The following is a 13,421-nucleotide window of genomic DNA, read 5'->3' on the forward strand; positions in this document are numbered from 1 at the left end:
TGTATGAAATGTAGTGCTTAAGTCACATTCTGCTTTACAAGTTGTTACCAATACAGGTGAATTAAAAACAAACAAGCAAAAGTCTATTCTATTTCATTAAAAAATGCTGATTGAGGTCGATTAACTCGATTTCACACCCATGAATGGGTGGAGACAAAGTCTGAAAATACCACCCCACAAATGTAGAAAGCAGCTAGGTGTACAATCCGAATGACACCAAGTCACAGAAAGCAGGGAAGTGTCCTCTTTCAGTCCTCTTTCAGTCAGAGTGTCCTCTTCCTGGCCCCGCTCTAACCAGGGCCCTACTCCCCACGCCCAAGAGCACGCAGCTACAGCTAAGAGGCTCTGCTCTCCAGGGGTAGAACGTCACAGAAAGTCTTTTGTCCATTGCCATGAGAAAAGAAATTCCCTCAGGACCTCCTGTGTCACGACGTAAACTGGGGTTTAAGAATCCAGTTAGGGGACTTCCCTGGTGGCACAGCTGCTTAGAATCCGCCTTCCAATGCAGGGGATGCGGGTTCGAGCCCTGGCCAGGGAACTAAGACCCCACATACTGTGGGGCAACTAAGCCTGCATGCTCTAGAGCCCGTGCGCCACAACTAGAGAAAAGCCTGAGCACCACAATGAAGATCTTGTGTGCTGCAGATAAGACCCGATGCAGCCAAATAAATAAATGGTCCACATTAAAAAAAAAAAAAGAAAGAAACTAGTTTGGGGCTAACATAACTGGGCCAAGGATTTTTGGAGACCTCACTCTCTCCTGTAACTTCAGGGTTTGAATGGGGGCCTGGGACCCATTACAGAACTTTGCCCATTTTGGTCAAGGCCACAAGCCACACATGGAAGCTTCCTGTGCTTTTTTTGTAGCTTGAGCTGGGAGCATGGTAACTTGCTGTGGATTTTCTAGATGGTCAAGGCTGCTCAGATGGTATACTGTGCCTCAGTTTCCTCATCACACCTTGTAAGGTTGCAGTGTGAATTAAAGAGTTAATATACATTAAATACCAACAACAGAGTCTGGCATGCAGTGAGCACTCAGTGAGTGGTAGCTGTTGCTAATATTACTGATTATTCTAGGCACCATGCCAGGGCTGCAGCTAAGCTGCCCCAGGTCTGCAGTCTTTTCTGGGCTTCTCACCATTCTGTTGCAGCAGAGATCCTTCTAGACACGGTTACACTGAGGCTCAGCTCACAGTGTTCAATTACTCATCCTTCTCATAAAATACAATGGGAAATTAGGGAAATAAACCATAATTATTACCCAGTTTCTTTTGTGCCCAAGGCCAGTGTAAATGCTGTCCCCTTTGCCTGGAAAGCCCATCTCTCTGAGCTCCTCCCATGGCGAGCTCATCACGTAGGTCACAGCTTAAATGTTACCACCTGTAGCCATGCATCTACTTTAGCTCCCCGCACCCCTTTATAGGCTATGTCAGCACTGGGCTTGTCCCTTCAAAGCCCCTACTGCAAGTTCTCTTCCTCCCTTTCTGTCTCATTTCCTCTCTCTTTTCTCTGGTTATTATCTCTGTCCCCAACTAGATCGTAAACTATTAAGGGCAAGAACCGCATCTGTACTGTTTGCCATTAATTCTCAAACCATGTGTGTTGAATGAATGAACAGTTTCAAAAACATCACTCTTGGAGTGACTCTGAGGAAATAAAGCATGTAGACTCAACAAACATCAATTTTTTTAAAATAAAAGTTTATATCATACCCCTTAATCTAATTCTGACTTTACGTCTAAGTGGAAAATAATGTTTATGCCCTTTGGGGTGTTTTACTGGCTTCACATCACTGGTGCGAGGAGATACTCCCTGATGACACTGCTGCTTTGAGTTTTCGGGGCCGCTAACGATCAAGAGCCACACGAGGCCTGAGAATCAGCAGTGTTAGAAAACAGAGCCCATCCCACTTAACACCAAAGGCATATCTTCCAAATATTCGATCAATCACAGACTGCTCCCCATGCGAGAGTGTATTGTTTAAGGAGAAAAGCAATTGGTTTGACCAGCTAGAAAAGTGCACTGACTGGGGTCTTTAGTGTGAGGCAGACATGGCCTGTATAGGATTCCAGATGCGATCTGAAGGTTGGAAACTAAGAAAAGAAAAGTAAAAAGCAAACCTCTTCCAGTAAGACGGGTAAACCAAGTCGGATTGAATTTTCCAGTGTGCGTAAGAAATTACTATCCGTGAGTTTAATGACCTTTAAATCATTTTTGCTTTCTTTGTTTCTTATCCAACGGTTTGCCTGTATGAGAAAGCACAAAGCAGGATGTTTACTTTCGAGTTTGTAAAAAAAGTGGAAGTTTTTAAACTTTAGAAATTTTGTTCAATCTAGAAACAAGTTTGAAAGATAAGAAAAAAAATATACCACTCCCACTGCAAATAAAAATACCTTTTAAATCTAACATTTGGGATTCTTGCTTTTGTTCAAATTTGGGGCAAATGAAGAAAAGACCCATCTAGGAAAAAAGCTCACACTTAAGGTGTTCAAGCTTGTCTCCCTTGCTTTCAAATGGATTCCTTTTTCTAAACCCCATTTAGAACAATTGATCCATGGACTTAAGTTCAGATAATGGGATTCTGTATATTCCAGGCAGGATTGCCCTAAAATTCATCACACCTTGACTTCATTCTCACTCCTTAGACCTCTTAGGAACAAAGAACAAGGACAGGAATGAATTTCTCCTCCCACAGAAAACAAATAGTCAACCCCCTAAACAAACCCAATCAATATCAAGTGTGCAGACCCCTACGTTCATGGCAGCACTTCTCACAATAGCCAAGGAATGGAAACAACCTAAATGTCCATCAACAGATGAATGGATAAAGAAGATGTGGTACATATATATGATGGAATATTACTCAGCCACAAAAAAGAACAAAATAATGTCATTTGAAGCAACATGTATGGACCTAGAGATTATCATACTAAGTGAAGTAAGTCAGAAAGAGAAAGACAAATACTATATGATATCACTTATATGTGGAATATAAAATATGACACAAATGAACTTATCTATGAAACAGAAACAGACTTGTGGTTGCCAAGGGGGAGGAGAGGTGGGGGAAGGAAGGACTGGGAGTTTGGGATTAGCAGATGCAAACTATTATATATAGAATGGATAAGCAACAAGGTCCTACTGTATAGCACAAGGAATTATATTCAATATCCTGTGATAAACCATAATGGAAATGAATATGAAAAAGAATGTATATATATGTGTGTATACACACACACACACACACACACACACATATATGGATAACTGAATCACTTTGCTGTACAGCAGAAATTAACACAGCACTGTAAATCAACTACACTTCAATAAAAATATTTTTAAAAAATCAAGTGTTTAGAGCACTTGGACTCCTCTCTTTTTACTTTCTACCTCCACAAAATGAGGGACGTGGACTAGAAGACAGCTCAACTCCCTTCTAGGTCTAATGTCCAAGATTCTTACAAGTACGTTAAAGTCCACTTTTAGAATTTGTAATAGTGCAATATTAAGCAGAGTTAATAGGCTGCTCTTTATCTGAAGCGCTGGTTACACACCTGATCTTGGGGATCAATCATCAAAGGCCACCGTCTCCCTTGAGTGACCAGAATGCCATTTTCCGTTGATATCAGGTCACGGGGCAGCCCATCTGTGTTCCACTGCCGTATTTCGTAGGGATCGCCAAGAGTGTTAATGAGACTGAAGGCAGGATTGATTGGGATCTCTAGAGACTGACAGTCCTGGATCCAACACTCTATAAGCTGTAGAAGGAGAAAAGCTTGTATAGAGTCAGGAATACTCAGTAAATGAAGATACACACAACAAGTCCTACTTAGGCAGGAGATAGATGGGTCCCGGGGGCAAATGGTTTGAGTTTGTTCCTGTGGACCGATACTCTCAGATGGGAATGACAGGACAGTTGAGAGAGGAGGCTGGGCCCTGCCCAGATAGAAGATACATATTCCTCATTCTTGAAGTCAGGAGACCTCCCCGACTACACATGCACAGAAAGGCTCCTTGGAGGTCAAAAGGGGAGTGAGGTCAACTAATGCTCACTTACCCATAGGCCTCTTCGGTAGAATTCATCTTGGCTAAGAGATGTGGACGCACACATGGGAAATCCTGAGCTATACCAATACATATTTTGAACCAGGCAACTCAAAATGATTGGCCAAAGGAAACCCGGAAGAAATGCCCCATAAAAGTGATTCAAACTGCCATGAGGGTGCGACTCTCCCTGAGCCTGCCCGTGTGTCTATCCACATGTACTGTACTCTTTTTTCCTCCTAGTAAATTACTTGTTTCACTACTTTCTGTCTTTGTGGGAATTCTTTTTCTGCAAAGCCATAGTGTCAGGGCCTTGTCACTGGCCACTGGTCTAGGGGCAAGGATTCAGTGCTCTCACCACCACGACCCGACCTCAATCGCTGGCCAGGAACGGAAACCCTGCTTCAAGCCGCTGCAGGCCGAGGCCACCCGAGATCACTACCAGACTCCACAGGCATCCTGGCATCAGAGCACAGGACACAAGAAGTGGACTAATAAGAGATCTGGGGGCTAGAACTACGCCGTTAACCAGCTGTGGCTTTGGGCATGTCCCACGCCCTGTCTGGACCTCAGTTTTCTCGTGTAGAAAAGAAAGGGGTTGTCACAGTAGCCTTCACCCACGGGTGTAGGTGGGAGAGTCTGGCAGCACGTGGAGAAGTTGGGAGTTATCACAATGACCAAGGGGGCTACTGGCAATTAGTAAATCGAGCAGAGGGGTGTTAGCATGTCACCTCCTTCAATGAGTGGCACAGTCATGCACACTAGGGAACTGTCTGTCCCCCAAGAGCACCCCTGGCCCCACTGCCCGCTTGGCATCAGATGATCCCTGAGCTCCTATAGAATCTGTATGAGTCCTATACCAACCAGGTTTTATTACTCAAGGACAGGGATAAACATTTTTAGGAAGGCATTTCATAAAAGTGGTTTGCAGATATCTCCAAATAATTCAGTTTCCTGCTCTTTCCCATCGTTGAGCCCTTTGTAGCAGGCCCTCACCAATTCAGAACACTTCATCCTCGTTCGATCCTAAGTCGGGAAGACTCCCTGTCTCTTTTTCTTCCTCAGGTTCCTGTGTAAGCAAGCGATGAGTAACTTTCTAAGGCGGGAGAGGAAAAGGGGGATTGTGTTAAGGAAAGCCTAGGGGTAACCATCACTGACTTGGGGGCAGTGGAATGAATACCTAAGGTTCATGGAGAACCTCCCTCTACACTTGGAAAAATGACACACACACACCCCGCCTCCCTCAGTTTCAGCTGCTTCTCACCCCTCCTCACAGAAAGCACGTTTACCCACCGATTGCCTGTACTGGGCTGTGAAGGCCCCATGATAGGCCACGCAAGCTGCTGCTATGAACACATTCCCGATGATGTTCGATATCTCCTCGTTGAATTTCTCGATGCTTTCTTCCCAACGGATTTGCTCGTCTCCTAATGCGGCTGTCAGCTTTCCAGCACGTACCAGACGTGCTTTGGTCAGGGCCATCGTCTTTGCTAGAAAATTTAAAGAAAACCGGGTTATGTTATTCAATATTTGCCTACAGTATAAGAAGTTTGTTCATCTGCTTCTGCTGATAGCAGAATGAGCATGACTTAGCTAATGACGTCAATACATCTCTGGGAAACCTCACACCAATTCAGCACTAGTACCCATTTCAGAGCCAAGTCCAAGTTTGCCTCTTCCATGCTGAGAGTTCCTTTTTGATACTCCTTTACTCTGGCTGAAGATAGCGCTCTCTTTCTGCCCATGTGGTATTTATTTTCTGGATCAAATTCATGTGCTGCTCTGTGTTATAATGTAACATTCCCCCCCAAAGCCTTATTCAGATATAGGAGTTGAATATATACAATATACTAATGTTATACTAGAAGGTTAAGGCCATCCATCTAACGCAAATATGCCCTACATACTGGATGGAGGTTGAGACCTGACTGCCGGAAAACGCTTCTTCCTTTTGAAAATCAGGCATTTCCTGACCAGCATAAATTTTATGAGTTACTTACCCAGACTTTCTTTCTCATTCACGCTTTTGTCGTATTCACGTTGTAAGGCCTGTATTTGATCTTCCACGTTTTTTAGTAATGCTTGCTTTTCTCTCAGAGTAGCCATTGTAATATCAAGTTCAGCCTAATAAAATCAAGTAAATAAGAACAGGCCCCCAAAGAAGCTCAAATTTGCCCATTTATAATAGTTCATTTTAAAAAAATAGGATTTATGTTTTCTTTCTCTTAAAAGAGTTTGTCCTAAAAGATAGTGATATGATATACAAAGTTAAAACATATATGAGAGAATAAAATATAAAAGCAGAACCAGAACAAAACAAAACAAAAACAAAGCCCAACAAAATAAATCATAGAAGGATTAGAGAAACAGATGTACCAAGCGTTTGAGGATGAATTGGTTACTAAAATGGACTATTAACTTTAAATGATAAAACAAATGAAATACTCATGCAATAGTGAAAACTATCTTTCCTAACTAGTTCTCTAGAGCAGGGGTCTGCAACTATGACCTGCAGGCCAAATCTAGCCCACTGCCTGTTTTTGTGTGGCTTATGAGCTGAGAATCGTTTTACAGTTTTAAATGGTTGGGGGGAAAAATCAGAAGAAGAATAGTATTTCATAACACATGATAATTGTATGAAATTTGGCTTCCAATGACCATAAATAAAGTTATATTGGAACACAACCACACTTAACTCATGTCTGAATTGTTGATGGCTGTTTTGGTGCTGCAACGGCAGAGTTGGGTAATCGCAACAGAGACCATAGAGCCGGCAAAGCTGAAAATATTTACTGTCTGGATTTTTACAGAAAATGTTTGCCAGCCCCTGCTCTATAGCTGTGGTTCTTTTGGTAACCTGTTCCACTAAATGATCATTCTTTGTTCTGCTTAGGGCCTCACATCCAACTGTGGGTAGTTAAGCTGGTTTTTAGAACCTCATCAAGTGTGGGAGTATTTAGCAAATAGAAACATAGAGTATCAGATGCTAGAACTAAAATAAAGTAAAAAATTACCATAGGCCTGACGATATGAATATACTAAGGACTTACTTTCCTTTTATGCTGGAAGAGGGCTGATTTCAGAGGTCATTTCTGAAAAAAACAATCTTTGCTAGCTATTTTTTAAAACAAAAACTAATTTTCAAGAGCATGATTACTATCTATATTGTGTAGGGTGTCAGCGGCACCACAAAGGGAGCTTGAATGATTGATGATCATGGCCTTTGATTCTACAAAATATCACAACACAGATGACGTACCTGTGCAGCGCGGAGTTTCTGTCTCTTTGGTTCGACTTCTTTGACTACACGAGAGTACAAATCCATCGCTCTTACCCACATGCACATGGATTTACATGCTTTGGATACTTTCTCTACTTTTTCAGGCACGAAATCAGGATTATTAATATACTTTTGAAGCTTTGCCAGGATTTGAGGCTTAACGTTTTCCTTATCATATTCTAAAAGTCTTCTCAGGAAGTTAGAGTCACCAAGAAGTTGCTTTGCTGTTGGCCAATCAGGCCTGAAAAATACACATGATAAGTTAATAGCATTGTAATGAGGGAGTGTAAGAACAAAAGAAATGTATTCCTTTGAGGACATTAAGATATTATCCCACAGATTAAAAAAAAAATCAGGAACTTCTCTGGTGGCACAGTGGTTAAGAATCCGCCTGCCAATGCAGGGGACATGGGTTTGAGCCCTGGTTCGGGAAGATCCCACATGCTGTAGAGCAACTAAGCCCGTGTGCCACCACTACTGAGCCTGCGCTCTAGAGCCTGTGAGCCACAGCTACTGAGCCCACGTGCCACAGCTACTGAAGCCCATGTGCCTAGAACCAGTGCACTGCAACAAGAGAAGCCACCGCAGTGAGAAGCCCGTGCGGGGGCTCGCCGCAACTAGAGAAAAGATTGCGTGCAGCAATGAAGACCCAATGTGGCCAAAAATTAAAAAAAAAAAAAAAGAAATAAGAAAATATGTCACTTAGGCATGATTAGATGGAATTCAGACAGAGTTATGTCAATTGTTTATGTTATTAGTTATGTAACGTTTAACTTGCTCTGAGTTTTCCTATTATAAAGCAAATATAACACAATTTACTGAAAGCATTTTACTAGGCTTTAAGAGCACCACGAGCTACTACTTTTGTTTTCTAGGCATATATTTATGCAATTTTACTTTCATAGTGTGTATAGTTTGTTTTTTTAAAAAATACTTAAAATGGTGTTTCTGCAAATGCTCTTATTTACTGGTTGAGCTACAGTTATAAAAATTTATTTTGTTTGCATCTAACTGACTTTCAAATTTTGTAGAATGACATTTATATTAGTTACCCCCCCAAAATGTGGTTTGTTTTACTGCTACTATTACTATTATTAGTTCCAAGCAAGACAGAAAATTGAAGTTAATGTAAAGAAGTTACAAAGATGTGTTTTTAATGTTGTCCAATTATGTGTTACTTATAATAAATTTTAAAAATACTATTAAAGTACCAGTCCAATTAAAAAGGAAAAGATATTATCCCACAGATGGCTTCTAGTCTTATCGTGGTGATTGTTTCACAATGTGTGCAAATGTCAAATCACTATGTAGCAAACCCGAAACTAACATAATATTGTACGTCAACTATATCTCTATAAAAATAAATTAATTAAAAATGTTATCCCCAAAAGTGGGTAGTTTTAATCTCAATACTATAATCCCAGTAATTGGTAGTTATGTGCACCACCATTCATGGGGGGACAAGTAGTTGGATGACTAATGTTCCATACAACACAGTTTTGGTAGAGAAACAATTATAAAATCATAGAGTCATAGAAATGTAAGGCATTATAGGAATAATAGTTTTACTTCAAAAACAGCCCAGGCACTCACATCTTTATCTCCTTTGCTTGGTTTAGATCCTTAAAATCTCTTGCCAGGACACTACAATCACCTTCGAACAGGTTTTGTCTCTCAGTCAAACTCACTCTTTGTGAACTTTGGCCAGGTTCACATGAAAATCTGATTATGTCAACAATGTTCAATGGTTCTCAGTCCGCTGTGGCCAGGGCTCTCCATCTGTGCTCTGAAGAGCCCCCAGATCCCACCGAGGTGCTGGCCAGAGGGTTAGCAGGGAGGCCTGGCGGGGGAGTCCTCTGGGCCCCCTACCTTCACTTTGATCAATTTTCCTTGGAAAGGTTTCTTATAACACAATTTTTATTGAAGAAAAGTTTATATTACTAAAGAAAGTTTGAAAACTGCATATCTTCTAGGTGAAACCTGAACTGCTTAGCACAGCATACAAGACCGTTCATGATTCAATCACTGCCCTCCTGCCCAGCACCACCCAATCCATGAGCATCAAAGATCCCTGAGCTCTCTCCATGGTCTACTCTCCACCTGAGCTTTGTCTCTCAAAAAACCTGCTCACACCTCTGCAGGGGGACTTAGGCACTCTTTTCTTGGCACTCCTAATACTATGCAACTCTCACATGTCTTGAAATTATTTTTCATGCCTCTCTCCCTACTAGACTGTAAGTGCCTTGTACGGAAGAACTTATATTTTCCATCATCTAGTGCAAAATAGATGTTCAAGAAAATGCTTGTGGAATCAATTTGTTGAATGACAGACCGAACTGATGAGAGGGTGGAGAATAGAATGAAAATATGTAAATGAAAATGGAGAAAGGGAGCAAAGAAATTCCACCAGGTATTTTGGTAATGGGTGATTGTGAGGTACTCACTTGGCATTCAAGAGAATAGAGATGGCTTCCATCACAGTCATGACCATATCTGGGGGCTTTGTGAAAACTCTGATTTCAGATATATCCGCTTTATCTAAGGAATCCAGTGCTTTGTTAGCAGCCTCGAGTGCAGGGAGAGCTTCTTCAAGATCTCTTTGAGCATCGTCAGCTATGGCTTGGGTTTCTTCGGCTTTCACTTTTGCTATCGCTTCATCTTCTTGCACAACGCTTCGGACCTAACCATTGAAACACGACTGCTTAAGTGGTCTCAGTATTTGAATTTCAATGTTTCAAAGCAAAGCCAATCATAGTGGGTCACATTTGCCCCTTTGGATTAGATCAATGATGAAAGAAGTTTGTCTCTACTGCATTTTATGCTCTCCTTTGTCCGTCTCATGCCATGTTGATAATAATGGAGACAAAGTTATTAGAACAGACAGTTCCTTCTTAGGAGAAGATTCGCTGCTTTATATTTGCAGCTGGTACTATTCTCACAACTCTCTCTGTCCCACTCGTTGGGTTCACTCATTCTCAGGGAGAGAGCCAGGCTTAAAAGCATGGCTAAATTGACCTATCACTTAATTATTTTCATAACATATTTAAAAATCCAATCATTTGTCATTGTATATAAGGGATCAGTTGGTGGTCAAAGCCTTCTCACCCACTGTCGGGTGATGCTGCATACCTGATCAGCATTTTCTTGATCCACTGCCAGTTTGTCCATCAGGGCTTCAACATCTTGTGACTTTGTTAAAAGGACAGGTTCTAAAGCTGAAAGATCTAATTTCATTTCATCTACTAGTACATTTGTTTCTAATAGTTTGGTGAGACCATTCTTAACCCGTTCACGTGCCTAGATGACAAGGAAAATATCTATTATGATGAGTATTATAAGTTTACCGGCATCTCTTACTCATGTACTAGAATTTCACATCTGCAGAATTGGTGAATCGGTTTGTAATAGTTAACACTGTGAATGTACAGAAAGCTTCAGGTAACAGAACTCTAGGAAATGGCCCTGATATTCACCACAGTGGGTTTGGATCCATGCCCCCTGGCCACAGGAGTAGGACGTCACTGAAGGCCCACACTGTATTATTTTTATTCCCTGTGGTAGCTTGGTGGCATGTTGAATGAATGAGGGATGAGTTCAAATAGAAACTCCTGGAAGTCACAGCTCTGGGAGCTTGTTTCCTCAGGGTGGATCAGCAGGGCTGAGACCCCCTGGAGATAGTGTCCTGGGTACTTAGCCCTAGTTGCTGATCTAAACCTTACTCCCCGGTGGTAGGAAATTCTTGACTAGGATCAAAGGAGTGGTATCTGGTAAAGGAGGCACCTCGGAATAACTGTTTTTTGAGGGTGAGACAGAAAACGTGGTTCAAATTGTCATGTTTCAAAAATATGTGTCACGTTATTTTACTAGGCATACATTTACCAGGTAAAAATCCTCTGAAAGACATTTAAAATATCTAAATGGTAAATGCTTCCATTTTTACTATTTAAAATGTTGAAAATTTTAGGTCACGTTAATAGCCTGATGATGACAGTAGCCACTATTTTCTGAGCACCTCATCTGTGTTAGGTCATATTCCAAGCACTTCACAAATCATATCTTATTTAAATTCTACAACAATCCAAGAGGTAGATACATATTTTTTTAAAACTTTATTTTCTACTAAGATTGGAACAGTTACAAAACATGCTCAAGGTTGTACAGGAAGAAAGAGGTAGAGCAGAGGTGCTACCTGGTCTGCCTGACACCGAAGTCCTTGCTCTTAATGGTAACCACTGACACGTTAGACCACCAAACCCCCATCTCTATTATTTAACAAAAAGTTCTCCTTCTTACTAAACATTGCAGAGGTGACTAGTTCTCTGCTTAACTTTAATTCTGTTGCAATGTCCATATCATGCTCCTGAGTCAAGGACCCTTATGTAATGATAGAAGACAAAATCTAAATATCAGGGCTTCCCTGGTGGCGCAGTGGTTGAGAGTCCGCCTGCCGATGCAGGGGACACGGGTTCGTGCCCTGGTCCGGGAAGATCCCACATGCTGCGGAGCGGCTAGACCTGTGAGCCATGGCTGCTGAGCCTGTGTGTCCGGAGCCTGTGCTCCGCGATAGGAGAGGCCACAACAGTGAGAGGCCCACGTACCACAAAAAAAAAAAAAAAAAAAAAAAAATCTAAATATCAAAGAAGGGGAAGGCCTTTGGACTGACAGCATGAGACACTTTTGGGTCATATTGTAGGTTTTCAAGGGCATGTATGGGATGGAGAGAGGTCCAGTAGGCAAGATGGAACATAGATCTTCCACTCATTCTGGCAAAAGTTTTGAGTCCAAGCAAAAAAAGAAGTTTTTTTTTTAAGTTAATAATATTAAACTTACTGAGACTAACTTCTTCTTTTTTTCACTCAGCATAGACAAGTAGAGATTGATGAGTTCCAAGTAGGAGGTGGGCGTTGTGTAGTACCGTCTCCGGAGCTCTGTGTAATAGCGTTCCGCCATACTGGAGACACTCAAGTGGACATTCACACACATGAGGGAGAGCTTTTCTTTCAGTTCTTCATTTACAGCATCAACATTTGAGAAAAACGTCTTTGATACAGAAAGAAGTGCTTCTTTGGGCCACTGTAAATAAAGATATGATTTGGAAAGTCTGTTGCTTATTTCCATAATACACAGTTTAACTATGAAGAAAAATGCATTTCTCTGAAAGTCTTTTTCGCCTTGTCCCGCCTTTTAGCTTGTTAACTCCTACTTGTGTCCATGATGTTTCATGAATTGAATGGCTGTGCTCATTTGAGGGAGGTCCTGGGTCTGCATTTGCTGACCCCAGCACAGTGTCTGGTACACAGAAGTTGTTCAAAAACTATTTGATTGATTGAATAAACGTGGGTGTTTTTAGCATAATTGTATGAATAAAATCACATCCATTATGAGGACCTCATGTCCTCTCTCCGTTTATTATACAGTTAGAGTGCCAGGTTCACGGTTATAATCACTGTCCTGTTCACCTCAACTCCTTTGCTCCTCTCTTGTCTCTCTGCTCAGTCAAGTGCAACTCTCTGTTACCCCACACCTGCAACTGTGCAGGTAGCACGGCTGGAGAAAACCCCCCACAGCTGTGCTGACTGGCCTCGCTGTCAATTCATGGCAACTAGCTCAAGCGGGTTCTTAGCTCAGCCCAGAAATGCTTCTACATCGTCTCATCCGTCACTCCTGTATCCTCCTGAGTATTTCACACCCTATGTTACTTCCTCAGACTGCTAACACTTCCTCTTTCCTCTTCATTCTCAGTTCATGACCTTGCTCCCCACATCACTAAAAAAAAAATAGAAGCAATGCAAACAGAACTTCAATGAATTTTCACCCCCACGTCTTCCCCTCTACTTGCATCTGTGGGCTTACACTCTGGGGTGAGCTGTGCGTGCTCCCTGCCCATGTCAGCCCCTTCACAGGTGAAGCCATCACATCCCTTCTTGCCTATTCATTGACACTGGTCCAACAATGCCTAACTCTGCTGCACCATCAATATAATTCTCTTTTCTGAATCATTTCCATCAGCACACGTGTGTTGTTTGTGTTCTCCACTTGAAAAAATACTTCTCTCTTGACCTCACATATCCCTCTAGCTATTACCCATCTCATAGTG

At 41.7% G+C, this 13,421-nt stretch overlaps 1 protein-coding gene across 1 annotated transcript in view; it reads right to left on the reverse strand.

The window, feature by feature from the left end:
• Positions 1 to 13,421, reverse strand: part of DNAH6 (dynein axonemal heavy chain 6) — a 291,954-nt gene that overhangs the window by 88,246 nt on the left and 190,287 nt on the right. The window contains exons 49-56 of the mRNA XM_067703886.1: positions 12,155 to 12,397; positions 10,454 to 10,621; positions 9,769 to 10,004; positions 7,304 to 7,565; positions 6,045 to 6,168; positions 5,338 to 5,534; positions 3,555 to 3,758; positions 2,121 to 2,246 (exon numbers count right to left, since the gene is read on the reverse strand). Of these exons, the coding sequence (XP_067559987.1) occupies positions 2,121 to 2,246; positions 3,555 to 3,758; positions 5,338 to 5,534; positions 6,045 to 6,168; positions 7,304 to 7,565; positions 9,769 to 10,004; positions 10,454 to 10,621; positions 12,155 to 12,397 (1,560 nt within the window). The remainder of the gene's footprint in view (positions 1 to 2,120; positions 2,247 to 3,554; positions 3,759 to 5,337; positions 5,535 to 6,044; positions 6,169 to 7,303; positions 7,566 to 9,768; positions 10,005 to 10,453; positions 10,622 to 12,154; positions 12,398 to 13,421) is intronic.

Source organism: Pseudorca crassidens, chromosome 14, assembly GCF_039906515.1.
Source record: "Pseudorca crassidens isolate mPseCra1 chromosome 14, mPseCra1.hap1, whole genome shotgun sequence".
NCBI classification, from domain to species: domain Eukaryota; kingdom Metazoa; phylum Chordata; class Mammalia; order Artiodactyla; family Delphinidae; genus Pseudorca; species Pseudorca crassidens.